Below are 26,771 nucleotides of genomic sequence, written 5' to 3' on the forward strand. Positions count from 1 at the left end.
GCTCTAGATTCTGGGAGATTTTAACTAATTTGCATTAGCGAGTCGCTATCAATACGCAGGAGAGTCTCTGAACTTCCACGAGACTTGGGATGTCTGCAAACTGTGGCTTTTTAGAAGCGCAAACGTTGTCAACATAACTCACTGGAAATCCAAAAAACGTCCACACCTGCGATGTCAATGAAAGAGGAGGGGGTTCAAGTTCTGTCGATGGGTCTCCAGCATGCTATCTATGGAATGGCTGTAGCTAAGTTTGACCATAGACTCGCAGCACATCAACACACATGTTTTTTTTTTTCCACTTGGCAAGCCAAACGGACGTGACATGGGGGTGTGGCAGCATTGACGATTCCATTTTATAATTCGAAGTTCGAGATTTTGAATAAATTTCGATCGATTTCGACACCCTTATTGTAAATGTAAAAGGTCTACAAAGTTTCAAAGATCAAAATGTATAAAGTTATTGTCTCCAAAACGAAAGAATCGATCGATTCTGAACTACCACGTCTACTTTGGCCAGCCCTTGTTGTAGCTGAGGCCTAAAATAGTTTGGTTTGTGTCGTAAACATGTTGAGAAGAAGCTGTTTTCAGTGCTGTGAATTCACTTTGCATACACTTCAAAAGGAAGAGGACTCACATTGGAATTGATGCGGTAAAACCGACGCCATAGTTCCTCTTCGTATCACTGCGTTTTAAACTCTTGGATATGGTAATGAGCGTTTAGTTTCTGACACTTGCTGTAGGCGGTAGACCAATCACAACAGACTACACCATCTGACCAATCAGAGCAGAGTAGGTCCTCGAAAAGTAAAGGTTTAGAGGAACTGGATCTTCGAACAAACCATTTTCAAACTCTTTGAGAAATGAATTGATGCTGCAATATATATTATGAGAAAATTATTATTATTTTTTTAATTAAATAAATGTTTTATTTAATTTAAATTTTAAACTCATCTCATTATATTATGTTTGTTATTTGCATGGGCTTTTTTGAGTTTAACTTGCACCCACAATTTGAGATAACTTTTTTTTTTATTTCGTTAGTTCAAATCAATTTGATAAACAAAAAGGAATGCTTAGTTTACATAAAACAAAAACGTATTATTTTTACCGTGCATTTTTGATGAAACATTCAAGGCCTTGCATTGCAAGGACATTTGAGACTTGCATACTAAAATATCTCTTCCATGCTAGTGCAAATTTGGTGACATTTAAAATGAAAAGTACATTAAAAATCACATTATAGCACTTAGGAGCATTCTACAGAAAAAAATAAATAGCCTTCATTCCTTCATTAGCGGCCCATGTTGTTTGCCGCTGACCCCTGCATAGAAATGCTGATGCACTCAAAGTCCTATATTTAGACTTTATTAGCAATATTAAATTCCACCTCAGATGCTTTCACCACAACGTCTGGAAATAGTTCACAGCCACTTTATGCATCACAGTCATGTGTATAAAACAGATAAATAACCGATTTCTCCAAAGGCAGGCCATAATTAACAAAGAAATAATTTAAGACGAGACAGAAATCATTATGAAATATGAATTATAAATGAGTCATAATGAATACATTAGTGCATTAAATATATGTGCACAGACCTTTTTTTTACTTTTGTTGATGATTTCTCACACAAATGCACTTTTAGGGGCACTTTTTTATCTTGATACTGACATCCTGACAATGTCAACTGAATAATAATTGATGTGATAAATAACGCATTGTGAATAATATCAGTGAACTAAGCCAGATTACTTTTTCCCATGAGGTTTAAGTGAAACAATAACAGACTTCTGAACAATAACAGCCTGAAGGAACTGTCAAGCGATACATGAAATTTCTTTAAGTTGTCGTCAAAAGCCTTTGGACAGGTTTATCTCTTTCCCATCACTATGCCTGTGTTAATCTGGCCTGAGGTGGTAAAACTGTTTTTAAACTGCTTATAACGGTTCATAATCAGTTTAACCAAAAACCATGTCAGTTTTGCCCTTCTTTTTGAGCAATTTATAAAGGCAACCAAGCTGATCTTCCATCCAGAAATGTAAGACTCCAGTATCATGATGCGTTACGCTGCAAGCCAAGTGCCACGACCAAATCCAAAAATACATGTAGCTGACCAATGTGCATTTGAATATCTAGACATGACCACATAAAAATCCCCTTCTGCTGACACATTTATCAGAAAGTACAGACGCCCATACAGCCACACCCCATCACTCTCCTGCCTTGTCTTGTCTCGGTTTAATTTGTGTCTTAACTCTTGAGCAACGCAGTTTTTACACCTAGGTGTGAGTATCCAACATCATCCCTCCAAAATGCTGCCTGGAAAAGTCGGGTTCAATGCACAATAGCACAGCAAGTAGGCCTATAATGATCTACTGAAAAGATGCAAGTTACTTACAAGATGTTTAATTTGAATTTTTGTGTGCTTTTTGAATGCTATAGTAAGAGTGTGCCAGGATGTTCCAAGAGTTTTACCCATGTAAATAAACTTGCGCATGTGTTAGTGGAGAAACTCTTTTTGCACCAACACCTACCAAAGAAGCAATATATATATATATATAATTATATCAAATAGCCATCTACCTAGTATTTAAAGTATCCAACCATTAGGCAACTACTAGACTGCCACCTGGTGGTTAAGATCGCCATTCACAAAACAACACCAGTTCTCTCCTGAAAGCAATAGTTCACTTAAAAATTATAATTCGGTCATCATTTACTCACCCTCAAGTTGTTTCAAACCTGAATGAGTTTATTTCTTCTGCTGAACACAAAAGAAGATATTTTGTAAAATGTTACCAGACAGTTGATGGACCCCATTGACTTCCATAGTATTTTTTTTCCTTCTATGGAAGTCAATGGGGTCCATCAAATTCATACAGGTTTGAACAAACTGAGGGGGAGTAAATGATAACAGAATTAAATTTTTTAAGCGAACTATTGTTTAACATAATCATCAGAATTAATGTTCATGTAGTCAGTGCTAAAAGTTTTATTAACAAGCAATAACAAGATTAGCTATTATCAGTGCACAGCAAATCATAATGAAGACCCCTGCAAACATAAATAGAATAAATTAATATGTTAATTAATACATTAAGTATTACAAAAATAATTAGAGAACTAAATTGAATTAGTAATTAATGTATTTGTTTTATCATGTCATGTATTAATTAATTTATTTATTTTGCAGGTTTGTGCCTCTATATATCAAAGCATGATCTGTTAAACCCTTAAAGCAATAGTTCACCCAAAAATGAATGTGCTGAATTTTGTTTTGGCTATCCCTGATTTCCATTTATGGACAAAAAAAAAACAAAAAAACACTGAGATATTACTCAAAGTATTTTGTTGTGTTTCACAGAAGAGAGAAAGTCACAGAGAGAAAGGTTTGTTAATTCCCCATTTCATTTCAGAAGCATGCAGTAGACTAACTTTAATCTATGTATTTTACCAATTCACCTTAACCCTATGCCTCACCTCTGACAATTCTAATGTTTTATATTTGCATACTGTATGTTTATAGACTACTGTAGCAATCATAGCAAAGAAATGCAGTTTTCATTATTTATCAAAGAAATGCATCTAAAATGTAGGCTATTTCTTAGTAATGCACCATGATTCAAATATATTCTTATAATCAGAGCTCTCTCTTACACAGATCATTAAACAAGCTAAAACAGTCAAAGGGTGCAACTATGTAAGCAAAGCCAGTCTTCAGTTTCAGCACTCAAACTGCCACTGAAACGTCATCTTCGTTTCCTAAACATCCGTGCAGAGCAAGTAATCGGAGACCAGATGGCCAGATGCAGTCATAATGCACCAGAACGCCCATCACACTCCAGCTATCAGTGGACAGGAGCCAATGATTAGGAAGCTATGACTAAAAGAAGCAGGCGGGCAAATTTGGCAACTCTTATCAAGAGAATCCTTGGTATTTTTACTGACTAGAGCAACCAAGGTTTCCCAAAGGATGGTGTGCTCATTACTACTGGGGCATGAACCCATGCAGATCACAGGCTGAACACCCCCTGCTGGCCTCACTAACACCTCACTCAGAAACAACATTAGTAGCTTAATGGGAAAGGGAAACCAGGACAGAACAGCAGGGTGATTGCTACAATCACTGTAAATTAACAAGGTTTAAGAAATAGCGTATACACAGATTGAACTATATCCAATCCAAAGCACATAAGGACCCAGAACATATGGATTGTGTCAGGCATTGTTTGGATTCAGTACTCACCATCTAGTGTCCTACATCTGTGTCCATGTCCAGTCATGTCCAGATGCAGATGGTGTTGCTTGGATCTGCAGGGTGAAGTGTGTTTATTTTACTCTGTACTAAATTAGCAGTTTGTTCTATTATCCATATTCTATATAACATTTCTAGATCTAGAGAATACTTACTGTATACAATGTTCATATTGCCTAAATTGTGTTACATGATTAAAATTTTTTAAAAAAAATTTAAAGTGATGAATCAGCCTGTAGTTACTATGCTCTCAAGCACTGGCAGTCCCTGGACCATGAATTTCATTGCATTATAAAACAAAATAGGCCTATCAAACTTATGAATACAGGAACTTTTCTCATAACGAACCACATTTTCTAACAAATTTTTAAAAACAATTTTAACAAGAGTCCATATGTGTGTGTTTGTTTATGCATTATTTGTTTATGCATTATATACATTATACCTTTTATTGATTTCCTTTTTTTGTACAATGGTTGCTTGGAAATTGCGTTTGTGCTTTGTAAAATAAATGCCACTATGTTTGATATTCTGTTAAAATAATGCAAATATGTTAATATATTATAAGTGTTTCTTAAATGTCCAAAAACCTTTTGATCAACTGCGTTGTCTTCTGTAAGAATGATAAAGTGTTCCTTAATTATTTACATGTTATTTGTCAACTATATCTAATTAAAAACAAGGAATCTCCTGTAAATGACCAAATTAACCTACCAATAAATTGCTCGTAATCTTCCTCATTTGTAAGACGCTATGGATAAAAGCGTCTGCTAAATGACTAAACATACAGGTAAAATGCAAATAATAGAACTTACAGTAATATTAAGAAACAATATTAAAGAAATACTCCCATACAATCCTAATGGTGTTAGATGTCATTATCAAACTTCATGGTTTTAAACTACGATACCGGTGAATCCATGGTTGTTCTTCAGCGGCAGACTCGCTGCTATTTACCACATGTCATCCCAAGCTAGCCCCCGTTCTCGCGATATTGGATGCATTCTTGTTAGCATAATCATTGTCTCGCGAGATCTCAACCAGTCATCCGCCATCGCTGTAGAGACAGAGGAAAAGAGTAAGCTACAGGGACTGAAACCTGGGGGGGAAAGAGGGCGAGATTTGTCCGTGTTTCCCCTCAACACATCCACCCTAACATCTATTGATGGCATCGCTCCCTAACCCAAACATGTCCAACCTCAAACCCGGCACCAAGAAGGACACCAAGATGCGGATCCGCGCCTTTCCCGTGAGTATCATCCGGGTTGAACGCGCCTCAAGCGGCCGCGGGGAGAACTCGAGAGCCGTGGATCGGGCAGAGCAGTAGGCCACAGCGGGTTTAGATCTTTTGAGGCTGCGTTTGAGAGATTTACAGTGACTATAGGATAGAAAATACTTGTAATCGTGATCATAGTAGCTCCAAGGTTTTAAATATGTATATATGACTCAGTTAATCGAGAAAGATGAGCGATTTTAATTAAATAAAACAGCCAGTGTAGAAAGTGATCAAAACTCAGTGATTTTTTTTGTCCAGTCCATTATGTTTTGACCATAAAGCTGTAACGTTAACTATGTTCAGTAGTGTAGATTCTGCAGAGGACATGCAGTCTTTGCTTCTGATTAGCATGTTTTCTTTCAGTGTTTTGATCTGATTTTTGGGTGTTGTGATGTCAGACTGGCCGTTGATAACGTGTGTTTTGTTAAAACTGATTGTTGTCTGTGTTGTCGATGGGTGATTTTGTTGTTATTGGTGCTGTGCATATTGCCAAACTGACTGGTTTGGCTGTGTTGCCTGGTTAATTTAGTTTCTTGACATTGTTTGGTTTTGTGTGTTGACATTTTGCTGTGTTTGTTTGTATAGGTGTAGATCAGGGGGTTTCAGGGGCTCTCAAAATATGAGCATCCTTGGGTGAGGGACCCCAATCTAAAATTTCAAATGCACTTAGGCACTAGTTTTTATATCTAGGCCTAGTTTTATAAATATTCCATGTATAAAGACACAATTTATTCTGTAAAATATATTTATTTATATATACATTTTTTATGGTATTTTTTGTATTATTTAGTTGTACTTTTTTCACAGGGGTCTTCTCTAGCACTCATAGTTTGAAAACCCCTATACACCATAGGTGTTGTTGTCTAGATTGTCACACTGATGACAGATGCCCTTACAGCTCTGCTTTTGTTTCACAGTCACTGCAGCAGCATGACGTGCATCTCTGCAATTTTCTCCAATTTTCTGTTCTTTTATTAGCTCCTCTCGGATCAAATTCTGTGCATCGCAGGATTGTTGGTGTGTTGGTGATGTTCTGTTGGAGTAAATTAAGTGAAGTGAAAATGTTTGCGTGCCATTTATTATCGTCCTTTCTTGAAGGTCTGGCATAATGTTACTCCTTAATCTTCTCAGAGTCTGACACCTTTCAGCAGGTTCACAGGACTAAACAAATGTCGTTTTAGTTCAGATAAGTGGCAGCGAGATAAGAAAACATTGCTCTCGTGCAGAAGCTGCGGTCTGACATGTCTCGTGACCCTATCAAAGGGAATTCATTAGAAATCTCACAGCTGGCTTTACTTCTTTCGTCATAGAATTACCTCGATATTCTCAATCTCACCTGTTACAATCCACATGCTCTCGGCTCTCTTCTGCATGCCATTCAAATTGTCAAGTTTCTCTTTAGCTGTTTATAGTGTCAGTTGTAGTTTTGCATATTGTTGAACATGCATTCAGTCATGCAGTTCATTATTGAAGATCAGAATCCACTGTCCATTAAACATATTTTGGTGGACTGTAATACTTCTTTGAGGAACGCGTTTTATTTGTTGATACTTTTGAAAAGGCTTTTTACCAAGTAAATTTAGAATTTAAGTTTTAAATTTAAAATTAAACTTATTTATTTTTATTTTTTAATAACTAAACAAAGCTGGAACATAATGCCAGCTTCTAAACAAAGAAAAGAAAAAGGATAAAAGCATCTGACAAATTCATAATGTTAAAGGTGTTGATATACTGTATGATTACAGTTTACTGTTGTGGGTTAAATGTATGTTTCATCCTTCATCAGTGCTTTTGCATCAGCATGACCTGAGCCTACAGAAACCGAGTTTGGAAACCTACTTGCTTGACACACATGCACACATCGTTTTGCTTTAGGGATTCCTGTTCATGGAAAAACTGGTTCCTCTTTGTTTTAGTTTGACTTCAGAAGTGAAACGGTCCTGCAGTATCCAATGATTGCCAAAGCAGGTGTGATGATTCAACTAGCCTTTTAGTGAAGTTTTGCAAGAAGCCATGTTCCCACTCACTCTCTTATTCCTACTAAGTCCGATTTTAGCCACCTAAATGGCCTTTAATTCACAGACTAGTCTGCACAGGTCCACGACGAGTATCAAGACCTGTCTGTCTGTAGGCTTAGTAGACGGAGAGAGACAGACAGGTGCGAGCAAGGCGTTCTCTACGTCTGAGTCTGCAATGTGTATCAGTTTATCACATAGCAAGAGCTGTGTTACTAATATCGTGACAAGCATTATAATTAACGTGAGCTGTGCTGAAGTGTTGTTTTGACATGCATACTTAGTCACAGTTTTTTAAAAATGTATTCACACGTACTGTATGATTAGCCATCACACCTGTTCTTCGTGAGATTAGCTCTGCCGAGTCACTTGGAGCTATCAAAAGCTCGTTGGACTGTTGGTTTGGTTGTAAAAGGAATTGATTGAATCCAGTTTCTGCCAAAGGTTGAGTGTATGTGCGAAAGACCTGCCACATTAAATGCAAATTAGAAAGTTGTTTTACTTTTAATGGGCCCGGAACACATCCTTGCGGTTTCCCCACGCTGAATAAGTTAATATGTTCTCTTATGTAATTCCGACAAGGATTGCCGCTAATTCGAACACGAAAGTAAAAAAGGCACGGCCGCATGGTATGTCCACTGCACTGTATAAAAAATGGACTGCATAAAATTAAGTACAATCAATGAATGAATGTCCAGCTACTCTGGCTGTACGCATTTTAATTTCACCTTCGAATTAGCAATTTAAAAAAAAAAAGCAAGGTGCGAAGGAGGGAAAAACTTCGACTCACTCTGTGTCCTATAAATGCTATTTCCATATGCATTTTATCCATAGAAATGTGTTATTCACTACTGTAAAGCGGCTTGACTGGCTGATGGTTTCCGAGCGCAAAAACGCGAATAATCAAATTATCGATTATAATTGATCTGATCGATTACTTGTTGCAGCCCTACATCAGCATGTTTAAATTTGAAACAATCCGTCAATGTAAGGCAATTAGAAAGCAATCTGGGAAAACCCACCACATGGTGAAATTTGACATTTTACAGATTTTGAGGCCACATTAAAGCTGGATTCAAGTCCTTTCCAAATCTGTTTTTATTTCTTTTATCGTTTTTCTGTAACACAAGTTGTGGTTATCTGAATTCGGCTGATCGCCATGATTTTCCGAAACGGAATTTTGAGGAAAAAACGGTTTAATTAACTGTCTCGTCCTGCTAGCGGGACGACTGGCACTCTTTATTTATTGCCGTTTTTCATATCACATATTTTAGTAATATAACATATTTCAGTTTTATATTTAGTAAATAAAAACTTGCGTGCTGTTGTAGTTCACCCAGGACTGGACTTTATTCTGTTATTATTTATAAATTATATACTATATAAATTATTTATATAGTTATAAATTGCTATTTTTCTGCACTAAACTAGTGAATTTTCCCAAGATATATTCAGAGATGATAAACAAGATATTATAGAATAATAATTTAATAAAAAAACAATTTTGACAAAAATACTGACATTCAATCAATATTTAGACTTTACTGAAAACATACCAGCGCAACATCTGACGGGTTTTCCCAGATCGCATCACATATTTTTAAAGCAATATGGTCAATACTGATAAGGTGCATGCATCCCTCCTAAAATGTTTTGCGTAGCCTTCAAACCGTATTCACTTTATAGCTCTTAATCCTGTAATTGTGGACAAATGTGGGCACAGAGGACTCAGGTGTGATCCTAATTTTTATTTATTATAAATGTTATGTCAGTGTCTTCAATAAAATTTTGTCTATCCATTCATGGTGTTTTTTTTAATTTATTTTGGGAGTATTTTTTAATTTATTTACTTCAAAAAGTACCATATTTTCTATGTAAATTATTTCTATTTAAATTAATTACTATGTAGTTTATTTTTTTAACTACATTAAAATATCATTCCAATAAGTTCTTAGAGCTAAATCCTAAAGATTAAGTGACTTTGCTGTCACCTGGTGTCTTATTTTGGCTTATTTTAAATTACAGATTTTCCCATTCATTTCTATGGGTGCCCAATTTTGACCCAAATACAAGATTAAGGAGTTTTCTTTTTCACCCACTTAACATTGTAGAATTGAGTCAAAAAAAAAAAAAATTGTGTGTGTTCAGGAGGCAAATTTAGGAAAAGTAGCCAAGTCTTGTACCACTCAGATCAAGGGAAGTATTTTTTTTTTTAAATAAATCAAAACTATTTTGCCCACATTTGTCCAGAATACGGTTTTAGGGCTAAGGGTTTCTATGTTTATTAATTTGACTCGTTTGTTTTTGCAGATGACCATGGATGAGAAGTATGTGAATAACATCTGGGATCTCCTGAAGAACGCCATCCAGGAGATCCAGCGGAAGAACAACAGTGGGCTGAGCTTTGAGGAGCTCTACAGGAACGCCTACACCATGGTTCTGCACAAACACGGGGAGAAGCTCTACACGGGCCTCAGAGAGGTGGTCACCGAACACCTCATCAACAAAGTATGAGCTCCTCTCTCGCTCTGAATTCTTTCTTGAAATACGTTAGAGAAAACCCCTGAGGTCAAACTTCTCACAGGCTTTAGCAAGGAGTTGCGGAAGTTAAATGCAGTTTAATAAGCAGTAAGCCTCAAGAGATGGTGTTTTATGGTAATATTGCTTTAAAGACCTCCTTAACTGTTTCGATGGTGTACTGTAAGTGATGTGAATTTAAATTGGAACAGATTGATTTGAATAGATCTGAAAGACGCTGTCTCACATCTTCACTACATTTATATTTATATGTAGCTTAATGAAGACTCTGGGGTTTTATCTCTGGTGCTGGCTGGTAATGATGTCAGTTCTGGAGATGAAGCAGATGGTGGCAACCTGCCCGTCCCAGTGGAGTTGTTCACAGGGTGATGTCAATGACGTAGATACGGGTGGATGGAACCCATGTGCATGAGCTGCTCTCATAACAGTTTTGATTTTGTTCATGTCTTCAGGTGCGAGAAGACGTGCTTCACTCGTTAAATAACAATTTCCTGCAGACGTTAAATCAGGCGTGGAATGATCATCAGACTGCCATGGTCATGATTAGAGATATCTTGATGTACATGGTAAGTTGTCTCTCTTAAAGTGGCAATCGTGTGTGTGTATGTATATATATATATATACATATATATATATATACATATATATCAAAAGAATGAGTTGCAAGTGTACAAAAATGTTCTGATGTCTTTTAGTTCATGTTTCAGACAGAACTCATCATGGATCGCACAACAGAGTATGTGAGCGGAGTGGAGTGGCAACAATTTCCCCTCCACGCTCCAAGCATTATATAATCACTCCGCTCCAGCTCCGCTCCGGGTTCACCATTTACCGCTCCCGCTCCACTCCTCGCTCACTGATATCAGAAACACCGCTCCGTGTTCGCTCCCCAAGGAAATTCCGAATAAAGTATTTAAGTATGCTTTAAAATCTCACAAAATGTCTCCTCATCATAATAGATACATAGGCATAGTAAATAAATAAAAAAAAACAACGTTAGGAGAATAGTTGCAATGTTTTTTATTGGATTAGGATAGTGTGCAAACTTTTCTATGACATGCTATGCTTATTACAGGTTATCAGCATTATAAATTAAATATCATTGCTGCTTTTTGCAGAGCACATTTTGTTCGGAAAGAAGAAAATAACTACGTTTTCATCAGTTATTTATCTACGGGTCGCTACATTTCTCACAGATTCATGCTCATTTAAAATCAAATACTGACAGATAGCCGACTGTATGATTACATTTGTTTGAATGCAATGCATTAGTGAGAAAGCGATTGCGTTGGTGAATAAGTGTTACCTGTTTAAAATGTGCTTTCACCCCGCCCGATCCAGCGCCCCATCTCATGAAAGTGCGTAGGCTATCTATAGGCTATTTTATTTCTCGTGGGCATAGCCTACGATATGCACTTAATGGCAAGAACGCACTTCACACCCATCCTAACCAAGGGGTTTAGTGTGCGTCATTTGCACGCACAAACAATTTTTTGGCATATAATAATAGGCACGAGAAATAAAATGTGTGCTATAGATTCGCACTTTCATGAGATCGTGGTGCCCGCTCAGGCTTGATAACTATAACCTCCCGCAGCCACTCATGTCCATCGGCGACGGCGTCATCATAACCCTCACATTTTTTTCTGATTTGAGTGATCCATCTGTATCATGCAAGCGTAATGTGTTTAACACGTGAATCCTTACTAAAAATGCAGTTCTATAATGAGCCGTTGGCATGAATTGTCCTCGTGATAGAGCGGTAGTGGAGCGCGCTCGGAGCGAGTGAAAACCACGACGCTCCGACTTTTAAAAAATCCGCTCCGCGCTCCATTCAAAATCATGCCGCTCCACTCCTCGCTCCGCTCCCACTCCACTCCGCTCACATACTCTGTCGCACAACCTAACAAAAAGCTTTAATAATCCTTATCCTGTTAACTGACATCACCATAAAGTGCTGCAGTGATGATGTGTTTTTCATGGTTTCATAGTTAGCATAGTTTTCTCAACAAAAAACCCAATGTTTTTTTTTCTGTTTGCTTTTGGATTATATCAGAAAACAAGTAATTTGACCAACAAAGTTATGATTTTTACACGTTTTGTTCATTTTTATGATAATCTTCACAAATGAACACATCACCAGGAATAAAAAGCACAACATAGGCTGTAAATGAACTACACCGGAGTCAAATGCGTTCAACATAACCACTATTCACTGCGCTACTTTTCCATTATTTTTCATTGTAAACGCACTATACGGACGCCTCTTTTGCAGTGTCTCGCGCATGACACCGTAGTTCTCAAGCTCAACTTTCTGAGCTAGAATAGTTTGCAAGAGCGTTATTATAAATACGAGGCTGTGAAAGTGGACTAGTGTAGATGAGCTCACTTGTTCGGTCTGATGGTGTTTATTGTCCCAGAAAACCATGTCCCATTTAGCCACTTGTTAGCAAACTGCCTTTATGAAGACAAGTAAAAGCTTTAAAAAAAATCTCACTAGGCTATTACTGGTGTGTTTTAAAGCTACACTGTGTGATTTTTACCCCCATCTAGCGATGAAAAGGTATATGACCTTCCAGTGAATATTAGTTTCTGTTCCTCTCAATTCCGATTTCGTTTTATCTCCTACGGTGGCCAATGTAGTCCAAGATTAACATGACTTCCAGTTCGACCTCGTCCATGAGTTTGAACTCAAACGTAAACGCGAAAGGCGCAGCTTGAATTAACGGGTATGTCCCTCTTTGACTAATGTACTTTCAAGATGGAGGAGCAACATGGCGACCGACATTAGAACCCCTTACCCGTATGTATTTTCAATGGCAGATTATACACTCACGAGAATACTTTATTACTTGATTAATGAGCACATATATTTTTGAATGAACTAAGTTTTTAAAAAAAAATAAGAATAAACTAAAAGAGTTACACAGTGTAGCTTTAAATATCTTGAGCTTGTGTTCACCACAGACCTTATTTCAGGCATTTAACCAAAATCCCATTGCCGTACGGACAGTGAAATCAACTAAAATGCTAACTTGTTTTTGGATTTGGCCCTCAAAATTTCAAAATGTTGTTATTGTAACAAAAGGCATGTCGTTGTTTATAAAAAGATACATTTGTAAAGCAGAAAGATTGGGGGGATGGGATTGGGATGCAACAGAGTCTGGATTTGAACCCTGTCTTTAAACCTGTTGGAACATTTTTCTCTCTCTCTCTGTCTAGGACCGTGTGTATGTTCAACAGAATAATGTGGAAAACGTCTACAATCTCGGCTTGATCATCTTCAGAGATCAGGTTGTGCGGTACGGCTGCATTAGGGACCATCTCAGACAAACTCTGCTGGACATGATCGCTCGAGAACGCAGGGGAGAGGTGGTCGACAGGTGTGTGACTTTTGTCCCCCGGTCTCTCTTTACAGTGTGTGTTCACTTGTAGGTCAGTTTGCTTGGCTCGTTTGTCCTGGTCCGTTTAACGTTCACATTGGCATTTTAACTCTGAACCTAACAATACTGAACTCTAAAGGCATATGGGGTACGTTCACAACCTGAGTGGTTGGCTTTTATTACATATATTTTGCGATAGAACTTACCGAACTTCCAAAACAAGGCTGTGTGCAAAATGCACTGCATGAAGTTCGGTAACTCGTGAAGAGTTGAGAACAGCCGCAGGAATCCCTCCGTCACACACACACATGAAGATCTGCTGTGTGGAGACGTGGTTGTGATGCCTGTAGCTGTGATGAGTAACATCACGAATATGATGAGAAAAAAACTGGTTTTCTTGAGAATTCTGTTCTTTCTAGCATTGCATTTTATGATGTCTTTTTGGTTCGTTCAGACGTATTCAAATGAACCACACTAACAGACCATGGTTCGTTTTAATTGAATCAAACATGCTAAGTGTGAACACACACTTAAAGAATGAAAGCTTTTGGCTGTAATAGTTGAGGAATGCATTTTTATGTGGTTTGTGGTGTGATGTTTTGTGGCAGGGGGGCCATCAGGAATGCCTGTCAGATGCTGATGGTTTTGGGGTTAGAAGGTCGGTCCGTCTACGAGGAGGATTTTGAAATCCCATTCTTAGACATGTCTGCTGAGTTCTTCCAGGTGGGTGCTGCTGTTATACTGCTTTTATTCTGTTTGCTTGTCATTTTGGATATTACATAGATAAAACAGGAACACTATAGTTCATTTAGGTCTTCCATCACTATTGGGTTTATTATTTCAATCAGCTCATTGGATTGGTTGACTTGTGCAGCCATTTCACTAGTTTTACCAACATTTTATAACATTATTGTTCAAATAGACACATCCTTACAACTTCATAATCACACTCACCATGACGTTTAAGCAACTAAATTGGGTGGGATGTATAAAGTATACATTACCATTCAAAAGTTTGGGGTAAGGTTGAATAAAGTGTCTTATTTTATCAAAAATATTATTGCAATTAAAAATAACTTTTTCTATTTTAAAATATCCAGTCTTCAGTATCACATGATCCTTCACAGTTTAGTCTAAAATGCTGATTTGGTGCTCAAGAAAGTTCTTATTATTATCAATAATTTCATTTCTCAAAAATAAATTGACCCTAAACTTTTGAACTATAGTTTATTATGTTAAATTATACAATTGGATAAAATGTTAGCAATTATATCTTAATAAAATATAGATTTTCATATTCTATAAAAAAAATATTTGCAGCTATTGTTAAAAATTAAAAGCATCATTATTCTGAAAGTTGTTAATGAAAATTCATTCTGACACATAATAATAATATATTGATTTTAAATAAAATGTATCATTTACCCTGTACCCATTTATCATCATGTATCAATTGAATTGATTGATTTGATCATTTATTGTTAAGTATAATATCTTCATTTGTGTGTGTGTGTCTTTGCAGATGGAAAGTCAGAAGTTCTTAGCGGAGAACAGTGCCAGCGTCTACATCAAGAAAGTTGAGGCTCGGATAAACGAAGAGATTGAGCGTGTGATGCACTGCCTGGATAAAACGACAGAGGAGCCTATCGTGAAGGTGGTGGAGAGAGAGCTCATCTCCAAACACATGAAGACCATTGTAGAGATGGAGAACTCGGGACTGGTCCACATGCTCAAGAACGGAAAAACAGAAGGTGAGCAATAAATTAGGACTAAATTATACTTTTCGTTTTCTCTCTCGCTTTGTATTTAACTCAATTTCTCTCGTCTTTTCTCTCTCAGACCTGGCGTGCATGTATAAGCTGTTTGGTCGGGTTCCTAATGGACTGAAGACAATGTGTGAGTGCATGAGCTGGTACCTCAGAGAACAGGGTAAAGCGCTCGTGTCAGAAGAAGGAGAGGGCAAGAACCCCGTCGACTACATTCAGGTACACATTCTCCAACGTGAAGCAGCAAAGAGAGAACCGCACCGACAATAGAGGCTTGTTCAGTTAATACAAATCCGACCGGCTGAGTCAGATCCTGAATAAACAAAGAACAAATCTGCCACGGTTTAAGAGTTCAGAGTAGTGGGAATGTGTAATACAACAGCCTTTGGTTTGTAATAATGTTGTTTTTGTGTGTGAATCATTCAGGGTTTGTTGGACTTGAAGTCGCGCTTTGACCGATTCCTGCAGGAGTCCTTCAACAACGACAGGCTCTTCAAACAGACGATCGCTGGAGATTTTGAATACTTCCTCAACCTCAACTCCAGGTCGCCCGAGTACCTCTCGCTCTTCATAGATGACAAACTCAAGAAAGGAGTGAAGGGGGTAAGAGATTAGTTTAGGCTAATACTCAAGTTTTTAAGATGAAAACTTCATATGAATTGGGTCAATTTAATCTTTTTTTTTTTTTTTTCACTTTTTTCCAGTCATAGTGAAAATATTATGAATACGAGTTGTGTTATATATTATAGATATAGACTGCTGGATATTGCTACTAAGAATGAAAACTATTCAAACTAATAATACTAAATAATTTGAAAAAGATAGTTCTTAAAAAAAATGTAAAAATAAGAAATTTTGGATAGTTCTAAAATTATTAAAACTGAATTATTGAAAAAATTACTAAAAAGCCATCTAAATAAAAATATATAAAAAAACTTAAAATAATAATACTGATAACAAAACATAAAAGCGACAAAAGCACTTCAAATTAAAACTGAAAATAAAAAAACAAGAGCTAATTCACAATAATGATAAATAAATACAATAATAGCATATAAATAATGTTAAAATAACACTGAAGCACTGAAGTTGTTACTGATCTTATAATTGTGTTTGTGTTCAGCTGACGGAACAGGAAGTGGAGTCCATCCTGGATAAAGCCATGGTGTTGTTCAGGTTCATGCAGGAGAAGGACGTGTTTGAGCGTTACTACAAACAGCACCTGGCCAGAAGACTCTTAACCAATAAGAGCGTTTCAGATGACTCAGAGAAAAATATGATCTCCAAACTAAAGGTTCACATCATATCCTTTTCTTTACGCTCTTTCCCTGTATTCCTCTGTTATTAATGTGAGACTCGTGCTTTCTATCTCAGACGGAGTGCGGTTGTCAGTTCACCTCTAAACTAGAGGGCATGTTTAGAGACATGAGCATCTCTAATACCACTATGGATGAATTCCGCCACCACCTGCAGACATCACAGGTGCACACACACACACACACACACACACACACACACACACGTCCCTTTGACTTCTGTTGTTCTTAAAATTAGCTAATTATAATTGTTCTGCCTTGAGGTCTTGAAATGTGTGTGTGTGTTGTCTTCGTTGCAGGTTTCTCTCTGTGGTGTTGACCTCACAGTGAGAGTACTGACCACAGGTTACTGGCCCACACAGTCAGCCACCCCCAAATGCAACATCCCACCCTCCCCACGCCACGCTTTTGAGGTCTTCAGAAGGTATGACTCGCCTCCACACCCTCATAGAACCTTTTTCTTATTTCACTATATGTACATTTCCTTATAAGTTGAACAATTGTGAGGATTTTTACATATCTGTTGAATATAATCGAACAATATTTTGTTGTTGTTGGAAGTATATGACAGAAACTGTCAAGGTAAAGATGAAGTTGATCATCTCTGCTTGTCATGTCTGAATTTTCACCACTTGTAGCTTGCTATTTTTTTTTTTAACTCTGTGCAGGTTTTATTTGGCCAAGCACAGTGGCAGGCAACTCACACTCCAGCACCACATGGGTTCTGCAGACCTCAACGCCACCTTCTACGGTGCCATTAAGAAGGTACAGACACCTTTAATACCCAAGTAAAATATATATGTTGTGTTTATGTGTGTCTATATACACACTTTATATAAAACCATAAACAATTAAAAAAATATAATATAATAATTTATAAAAAGTATATTATATAGTACGTGGCTGCTTGGTGGTGGTATAACTTGCTATAACTCAAGAAAAAACACCAGCAAATTAAGAAAAAAATCTTCATTTCAGTGCAACTACTGGCAAATACTCACAACGCAACCAAATACAGAAACATGCTGCAAATACTCACAACGAACATCTGATCAGGATGTTAAAAAAAAACCTCACCTTTCAGGTCATCGACAACACCACCGACCACCGACGACGAGTAGACATTGAACAGTAAGCATGTCCCGGCCAGGGCTGCGTTTCCCTCAAAGCATCGTTAGCCAACTATGGTCGCAACTTCTGTCGTTACCAATAGAGTTCAATGGAAATTGCGACCAACTTGCGACCATAGTTGGCTAACGATGCTTTCGGGAAACGCTCCTTTTTGGGGTCCCTTTGAAACATACTGTATCTGTTGTGGTCTGTGTTATTTGCAACGCGTTTCTGTATTTGGTTGCGTTGCGAGTATTTGCAGCACATGTGTTGTCAAACTAACTTAATGTGCTGGTATTCTTTCTATTTGTATGTGTTTTCTTGAGTTGCAGCACGTTGAGCTCTCTCAGCTGCCTTAATATAGTGATTAAATTGTAATTTTGAAGCTTAAAATAAGACGGCAAGAAGCACGACTTAGCATAAATCGTTCCATATAATCTGCATTGTTGTCCTAACCAGCCGTGACCATGGCAAGACGGGAGACACAGGGTGTCCGCGGGGTTTTAAAAAGTATTAAAAAGTGATAAATCAAAATTGTCAAATTTAAGGCCATTAAAAGTGTTAAATGTAGTCTGAGAGGTATTATTTTTTTTAATAATTAGGTATTATTTTTTTCAGACTATCAGATGTCCTATTCTATGTTTGCGTTAGTCCGTTTAAATATGGGCTTTAGCTTATCTGGGCACAAGCAAAGATCTTTCGTCTCTGTCTATGTTTGATGCTGACGTCATATTCAGTGGTCGTTCGACATCATCTGTGAAGACTGAGCGCTCAACAGAAGTGGCTGGCTTACGTTTTATTTTAGACTTGCTTCAAGGCATATCTAACTGATATGCATTCCAATTTTATATGTTATAAATGTCAAAATCTGTGTAAATAATAGAAAGGTTGCTGCTGATTAACACTTAATTCAGTGTCGTGATGGTTTTTAAAAAAAAATTCTGAAGGTAGTAAAAAAGGTATTAAAAAGTAGTAAATTTAACTTGAGGAATACTGTATATACCCTGTGACATGACGTTTTATCAGTCACTTTTCCCTAGGGTTGGGTATCGTTTGAATTTGAACGATTCTGATTCCGATTCCTTGTTTCGATTCCGGTTCCTAACGATTCTCAATTCCGATTCTTTTAAGAGGCAGGGTCAAAAAAGTTTAGCTAACCTTGCTAACCAACAGTCTTTCGGAAGGAAATAATCCTTTCTGAAGGAAATACTCCTTTTGTCACAAATTTTGCATTTTGCCGAGATTTCGTTATTTTTAGAAAAGTGAAGCCACACTTGGGACCGCCGACGTAAGCTACTCATGTTCGACTCGCGCGGTTATGCCAACACTTCCGGTAGACGCTTCTTCGTTGGTGTTGTTCAGCGGTTTCTTCTTCCGCTCGGCGGACTGTGAATATCGAAACTAGGAATCGAAATTTTAACTTTAGAACGATTCCGGGAAAAACGAAAAGTTGGTTACCCAAAGTTACCCAAACCTACTTTTCCCAGAAACTTTTACTGGGTTTTATTTTCTATTATGTTGTGCTGAGTAACTCCACCCACAGTGGAATCTCATATGTCCAAAATCCTTATTAAACTAAACATCAAGTATATTCTGATTAGCTGTGATTTTGTTGCTGTTTTTAAATAATGGTTATAATTATTTCTAAAAATGTTCAAAGGCTGATTTGAACTGACTTTCTTTCTCTCTTTAGGAGGATGGCTCAGATGTAGGAGTGGGCGGAGCTTTGCTAACAGGCTCAAACACACGGAAGCACATTCTGCAGGTGTCAACCTTCCAGATGACCATCCTCATGCTCTTCAACAACAGAGACAAGTTTACCTTTGAGGTAAACCCCCCCCCCACTAACATCCACATGTTCCTGATCTGAACTCCATGAAGCCATGCATATACGATCCGTTTAACTCTCACCCTTGTTGACCTCTAACACCTCAGGAGATCCAGCAGGAGACAGACATCCCCGAGCGCGAACTGGTCCGGGCCCTGCAGTCTCTAGCCTGCGGGAAACCCACCCAGAGAGTTCTCACGAAAGAGCCCAAGAGTAAAGAGATCGAAAGCGGCCATGTGTTTACAGTCAACGATCAGTTCAGCTCCAAACTGCACAGAGTCAAAATACAAACAGGTATTGTGCTGCCTCACGGGGGCGCTGTTGACTCAGAATGAAGGGACAGAGTTGTTGTCTAAATGAAATCAGAATTCAAAATTGGACTTTTAGTTCATTTTTGGGCCATATATAGACCATTTCACAAGATGTAAACAACACTGTTCCAGAAGCACTTCCTGTTTCAGTTTGTAACTGTTTTCTTTATTTCACATGCAAATAAAACATCTTAAAGATGTTTGTTTAACTTTTTGATTCAGTTTTAAATGTTCTGTAGGTTGTATTTTATCCCAACTTTTATGTAGTGTTAAAAAACTGAAACAGGAAGTGCTTCTGGACCAGTGTTGTTTACATCTTGTGAAATGGTCTATATGCTAGTGTTATAAGTAGAGAAAATAATGTATATTTTTAGCAGGTACATGTGTTTAAATTAGACCAAATATATGTATGATTCATCTTCACACTACAAGATAATCGGGCTGATTTTGGGCCCAATTTCCCCCTTCCGATAATCCTAGGTAAAGTCCTGATTATCTTAGTGGTTCTACAGATTATCTCATCAGATTTTCCACTGGTGTGATGCGTGTTAAGTGTGATTGAATCTGATAGGAAGAATGTCGGTGCGCACTGATCTAAAAGCAGAAATGTTGTGTGGGGGGAACCCCAAAGACGAACACGCACATGCTCTGTAGATTGTCAAGTGGAACAAAACTAGAGTCAGAAAGCAAGCTGATGGAAGCATAACACAACTTCATCCAAATGTTCTATCAAAAGCCTGGCTGATCTCATGAAGTAGCGTGTGTATGCCACGCCAATTCGTATTTCCATTTTTGGCGTGCTATCAAGATGCATAATCGCCTTTCAGCGTGTTTATGAATGCCGTTGACTTAACGTTATATAAATATATGACTTACTTCAACCCCGTCCCTAAACCTAACCGTCACTGGGGTTTATGGCATTTATGACTGTTCCCTTACCATCCTAGGTAAAAAAAAAAAGATATGACTTACCTCAACCCCGTCCCTAAACTTAACCGTCACTGGGGTTAATGGCATTTATGACTGGAGATTTGACTGCGTGTACGGACACGCGGAATGACGCGGACGTTAATGGCGTAGACATACACGCATACACGCGGATAGCTCAAAATGCGTAGAGATAACACGCCACCTGACTCGAAAGTGGCGTGTATGTTTACGCAAACGTCATGATGTCATGTTGCAAAAGCAGTAAACACTATTATTGGCATTTCTTTTCTCCCCATTGTCCACCATGTTTGTTTACTCAAGTCCTGTTTGACCGTGAGAGATTTTTCTAGGTATTATTTATAGTAATTGTAACATTTCTGGGGGTTTTTAAGTTGAAGTTTTTCATCTATATTTCACTGTCCCTGTGGGTCCTTAAAGTATTTTAAAGTCTTAAATTCAGTTTTATCAAATTTAAGCCAAAAAAGGTCTTAAATATCTTAAATGTTATAAGAAAAGTCTTAATTATCATTTCAAGAGTTCTTAAATTTGGGTACAGAAAAACAGGAATCGCTATATATGGCTTAATGTGATTGTTAAACTTCAAAAGGCTATGGTTTAAATGCGAGCACTGCACCTTCCAAAGTGAAAACATGAGGCTGTTGCGCATTCTTTTATTTCAGCGTTACTTCAATTAACAAAAAATATTATTTTTGAGAACTGTTCATTCCATTTCTTGCTCCAGCTTTCTCTTTCAATATTAATCATCTTGTCAAAACAATCAATGAGGCCTTTAAATATTTGGAGATATAATCAGATTTTATATAATATTTGGTGTAGATAATGTTTAAATCAGACTTGATATTGAGATATCAAGATAAGTTCGAAATGTGCTTCACCAACTCTTTGAATCGGTCTTTTGCAGTTGCTGCGAAGCAAGGCGAGTCAGACCCAGAGCGCAAGGAGACGCGGCAGAAAGTAGACGACGACAGGAAACATGAAATCGAGGCTGCCATTGTTCGTATCATGAAGTCCAGGAAGAAGATGCAGCACAACGTACTGGTAGCAGAGGTGAGCGTGTGTTCTCGTTCATGATGTTGCATGTTTATCATTGTTTATCACTAAATATCTGATTGGTTTGCCTCCTGTCAGGTGACCCAGCAGCTGAGGGCGCGGTTCCTGCCGAGCCCCGTGGTAATTAAAAAGCGCATTGAAGGACTAATAGAAAGAGAATATTTGGCCCGGACGCCGGAGGATCGTAAAGTCTACACGTATGTCGCGTAGTGGATCACATTTGAGCAACACAAAGACAGGAAAAATATAAAGATTCTGGACTGCTCTTCGCATGGACTGGGAAGTTTCTTTTAAACAAAAGATGACCTCTGGGTAGCGGACTTCATTTAAAAGAAAGGCTAACCGAGAAATCAGAAACCATACAAATTGGGAAAATAATCAGGAAGCAAAATAAGAAATCCATAATTGTGTTGTAGATTATTTTTAATTAGATCAATCCCACACTTAAGAGAATCTCAGCTATAAGTGGATCCAGCTTCAGTCTCTTCACCGTTTTACCCTAGTAGAGATCAAATCAAAAGAATCCCTTGGGAAAATGTGAATGCACTGCACATGTGTTTTTTTGTTATTTTTTCCAATACTGTATAAAAGGCAGAAATATTAAACACCCTAACAAAATAGCCAAAACGTGGCTGCGGAAATAAGACAAAACGTTCAATAAAAATGTGGATATTGAACCTCTTGCTGCTTTCTTGCAGATGCCGTTTTGGTTTCCATGGTAACATCAAGGTGTGGAGACGACATGTCTATGTAATGTCATTTTTGGTTTATTAAACGAATACAAACGTTCCACACTGTCCCGGGTGGCACATGATAAAAAGCAGCCAAATGACTCTGAGAATTAGATGGTACATCACTATCTCCAATTTCCTGCTATTAAACCTCTAAAATGCCATTACTGCCAAGCTTGAATTATGTGTGGCCCTGGTCCAAACAGAATCAGATTGTTTTCAGAAATGGGCAAAGCAGATGTGAGTACTGCACGCATGCACAGCGGGTAACGGGTTTGACAAAAGAGTAACAGCATCACTGAGGCTCCCTGATGAAATAAATGTTTGCTAAAAAAAAAAAAAAAAGCAGCAGGGAGCAAAATCCACCGCTTGGATTTCCTTCTGTTTTGACCGTGTATGTAGGGATAGACCGACTAATCAGAGCCCAGTTGCAGAAACAGACATTTATATTAAGTTATACCAACAAGCAGTTAGTTGGGGGTAGTCAGTCTTACTTTTCTTCATCATATAACGTAACGACTTCAATTAACAGTTTATTAACAGTGTATGTATATATATATATACACTACCGGTCAATTTTTAGATCAGTAAGATTTTTTTATGTTTTTAAATGAAGTCTCTTCTGCTCACCAAGGCTGCAATTATTTGATGAAAAAAATGACAAACAGTAATATTGTGAAATATTATGACAATTTAAAATGACTGTTTTCTATTTTAATATATTTTAAAATGTAATTAGAAAGCTGAATTTTCAACATCATTACTGTTGCTGATTACACATCAGTTTTCAGTGTCATCCTTCAGAAATTATTCTAATATGCTGATTTTATGCTCAAAAAACATCAATTATTATTTTCAATGTTGAAAACAGTCGTGTACCATTTTTACCCCCAAAATTCTATGATGAATAGAAAGTTCAAAAGAACAACATTTATTTAAAATATAATCTTTTCTAACATTATAAATGTCTTTACCGTAACTTTTGATCAATTTAACTCATGAATAAAAGTATTTTCTAATTTCTTTCCCCCAAAAAAAAAAAAAAATAAATTCTTACTGAGCCCAAACTTTTGAATGGTAGTGATTAATGTTAAAAAAAGCTTTCCATTTCAGATCAATTCTGTTCTTTTGAACTTTCTATTTATCAAAGAATCCTGAAATAAAAATGTAAAAAAAAAAAACTGTTTTCAACATGGATGATAATCATAAATGTTTCTTGAGCATCATATTATAATAATTTCTGTAGGATCATGTGACACTGAAGACTGGAGTAATGATGCTGTTAATTCAGCTTTGATCACAGGAATAAATTACACTTCACTATATATTCACATAGAAAACCGCCGTTTTAAATTGTAATTATATTTCACAATATTACTGGGTTTTTTTGTGTTTTTTTTTTTTTTTATCAAATAATTGCAGCCTTGGTGAGCAGAAAAAAAAACAGCCTGGATGCTATGACGAAGTCAGGCTAGAAAAAAAACATAAAAAAATCTTACCAATTTAAAACTTTTGACCGTTAGTGTATGTGTATATACAGTATATATATATATGTGTGTGTGTGTGTGTGTGTGTGTGTGTATGTATATACACACATTACTGTCCAAATGTCTTAATGTTATTATTTTCACCCCAAAACATGGTTTCAAGCCAGTTATTTATATATTTTGCTGTAGTGTGTCCGTAAGAAATATTAGTTTACATTTCAAAACATTCATTTTGCCATTTATGATAATCCAGAGAGATTGTTGTATGTGCAAGGAGTCTTACAACAGCCGGTGCTCCACACTCACCTTCATTGAGTCCGTCTGAGATTACATGAAGAAACTGAGACAGACTAAATCCAGAAGAACTGTGGCAATGTTTCCAAGACATTTGAAGAAACCTTCCTGCAAATCTACCTATGTGCAAGCATACCTGGACAAAAGCTGTTTTAAATGCAAAGGGTGGTCACACCAAACCTTGATTTAATTTAGTTAATAGAAATAAAATTGCTTTATGACATAATTTTTTAAAGGCATCCTCACCACTGCACTTTTAGTACCTAAAAGTTTTCACAGTACTGTAGATTGGCAGGAAGGTTTCTTCAAGCATCTTGGAGAAGTTGCTGCACAGTTCTTCTGAATTTAGTTTGTCTCAGATCGGCTGTTTTTCAGATTCCTTGAACATGGAGAAATCTCACTGGATTATTATAATTAATGGCAAAATGAATGTTTGGAAATGTAAACTGATATTTCCTAGTGATACACTACAGCAGAATATATAAATAACTGTCTTAAAACCATTGTTTGGGGTGAAAATACTAACGTGCCTAAGACTTTTGCACAGTAATATATTTATGCAGAACATTTTTCATCATTTATAACAAGAAATATTTCTTGAGCAGCAAATCAACAAATCAGAATGATTTCTGAAGGATTATGTGACCGCTTTGCATCAAAGGAATACATTACATTTTAAAACATATTCAACTGGAAAACAGTTCTTTTAAATTGTAATAATATTCCAAAATATTACTGGTTTTACTGTGTTTTCAATCAAATATGCAGTCTTGATAAGCATTAGAGACCTCGGTAACACTTTACTTGATGGGGTGTGCATAAGGCTGGCATGACACCTTCATAACCATGACATGACATATGTCTTGAATATGAAGGGTTTATGCATGTTTATGAACTATCATTAAGTGTAATTTGCTCAGTTATGACATTTTGAATGCAAATATGACTTTGTTTAAGATGTCTTTGTTATGACATCTTGACAAACCATAACATCATAACCTGTCAGTGTCTTTGTCATGACAACTTGACATTAAATGAAGTTAAACTGTCATGTGGTTGGCTTTGACATTGGCCGTCATGAGGACATTATAACTGTCATGAATATTTGTCGTGACCTCAACTACAGTGGCACTAATTGAATTTGTCATTAAAAAGTTATAATGGCTTCATGACAGCCAATGTCAAAACCAACCACATGACAGTTTAATGTAATGCTAACTAACCAATAAAGCTAGGTGCTTTCTTAAGTTTGATAATTAATCTGCTATGTCATGTTTATGACTGGTTGTGTTGTCTTAGTAATGTCTAGTTGTCCTGACAAAGACACTGACAGGTTATGATGTATTGGTTTATGTCAAGTTGTCATAAACAAGACATCTATAATGTTATATTTGCATTAAAAATGTCATACTTGAGCGAATGACACTTAATGACAGTTGTCACAAACATGCATAAAACCTCCTTCATATTCATAACGTGTCATGTCATGATCATGAAGGTGTCATCTTACTCTTATGTACACCCCTTCAAGTAAAGTGTTACCGAGACCTCTTTCAAAAACAGCTAAAATCATTGTGGACGTGGGATTTTTCCGTTTTCTTAAATTTTGAATTCTTTAAATTTTGATATACTGTACAAAATTATGATCTGGTCACTGTCATTGTCAAACATTGTGTTTGTTCACGATTCATATGCTGAACTACACTTGTGCATACTCTGCTTGGACACTTCATACATCTGCTAAAAATCAAAAATGGCTTATCGCTCGTAAGCCTGGTTTCACAGACAGGGCTTAGATTAAGCCAGGATTAGGCCTTAGTTCAATTGTGGTATTTAAGTAGCTTTAAAAAAAAAAAAAAAAAAAAAAAACATTACTGGTGTGCATCTTGAGACAAAACAATGGCACTGACATTTTAAGATATGCAAACATGCATTTTAGTCTGAGACTAGCTTAAACCTCGTCTGTGGAACCGGCCATTTGACACGCATAACCTTCTGACTACACAATCCAGCAAACGTCTGTTGTTAATTACTCGCACACTCTTACTGTAGCAGTCAGATGATCTGAGAGAAGTGTCTCTTTCAGTGCTCGTTTGGCCCAGTAGTAAGATGATCATGTGTTTTGATGTGTTTGGTGATGTGAGAGCATCATATGCGTCATACAGTGAGTGTGATGAATCATTTACCAGCACAGTAAATTAAGGATTTACATTTGTTTCATCCTGTCACAGCGACCGCTTGAAGAAACATACTCATGGAGAAATGATGATGCATATGGATGCTGTTTATTATCAATTTAACAGGCAACACCACTTTTTAATTTTTACATAACTAAAGCATATCTGGAGGTTATGTCACATTACATATCGCATCAGGATGTTTTCTGCATGACAATGACTGACAAGGCCAAAAGCCCACTTGTTTTTGTTTTATTATTTATGAGATTTTTGCATTTATGG

The 26,771-nt window shown here is 37.0% G+C and overlaps 1 protein-coding gene across 1 annotated transcript; it reads left to right on the plus strand.

The window, feature by feature from the left end:
• The first annotated feature begins 5,210 nt into the window (after positions 1 to 5,210).
• cul3a (cullin 3a) lies at positions 5,211 to 22,477 on the plus strand. The gene is made up of 16 exons (XM_039661270.2): positions 5,211 to 5,505; positions 9,858 to 10,055; positions 10,538 to 10,651; positions 13,308 to 13,468; positions 14,077 to 14,191; positions 14,991 to 15,219; positions 15,308 to 15,453; positions 15,661 to 15,837; positions 16,358 to 16,528; positions 16,609 to 16,716; positions 16,850 to 16,974; positions 17,219 to 17,315; positions 19,354 to 19,488; positions 19,596 to 19,782; positions 21,652 to 21,797; positions 21,879 to 22,477. Exons 1-16 carry the CDS (start codon positions 5,422 to 5,424, stop codon positions 22,008 to 22,010), a joined length of 2,325 nt encoding a protein of 774 aa, XP_039517204.1. The 5' UTR covers positions 5,211 to 5,421; the 3' UTR covers positions 22,011 to 22,477.
• Positions 22,478 to 26,771: the final 4,294 nt, after the last annotated feature.

Source organism: Pimephales promelas, chromosome 5 (assembly GCF_988280905.1).
Source record: "Pimephales promelas chromosome 5, fPimPro1.hap1.1, whole genome shotgun sequence".
Lineage (NCBI taxonomy): Eukaryota > Metazoa > Chordata > Actinopteri > Cypriniformes > Leuciscidae > Pimephales > Pimephales promelas.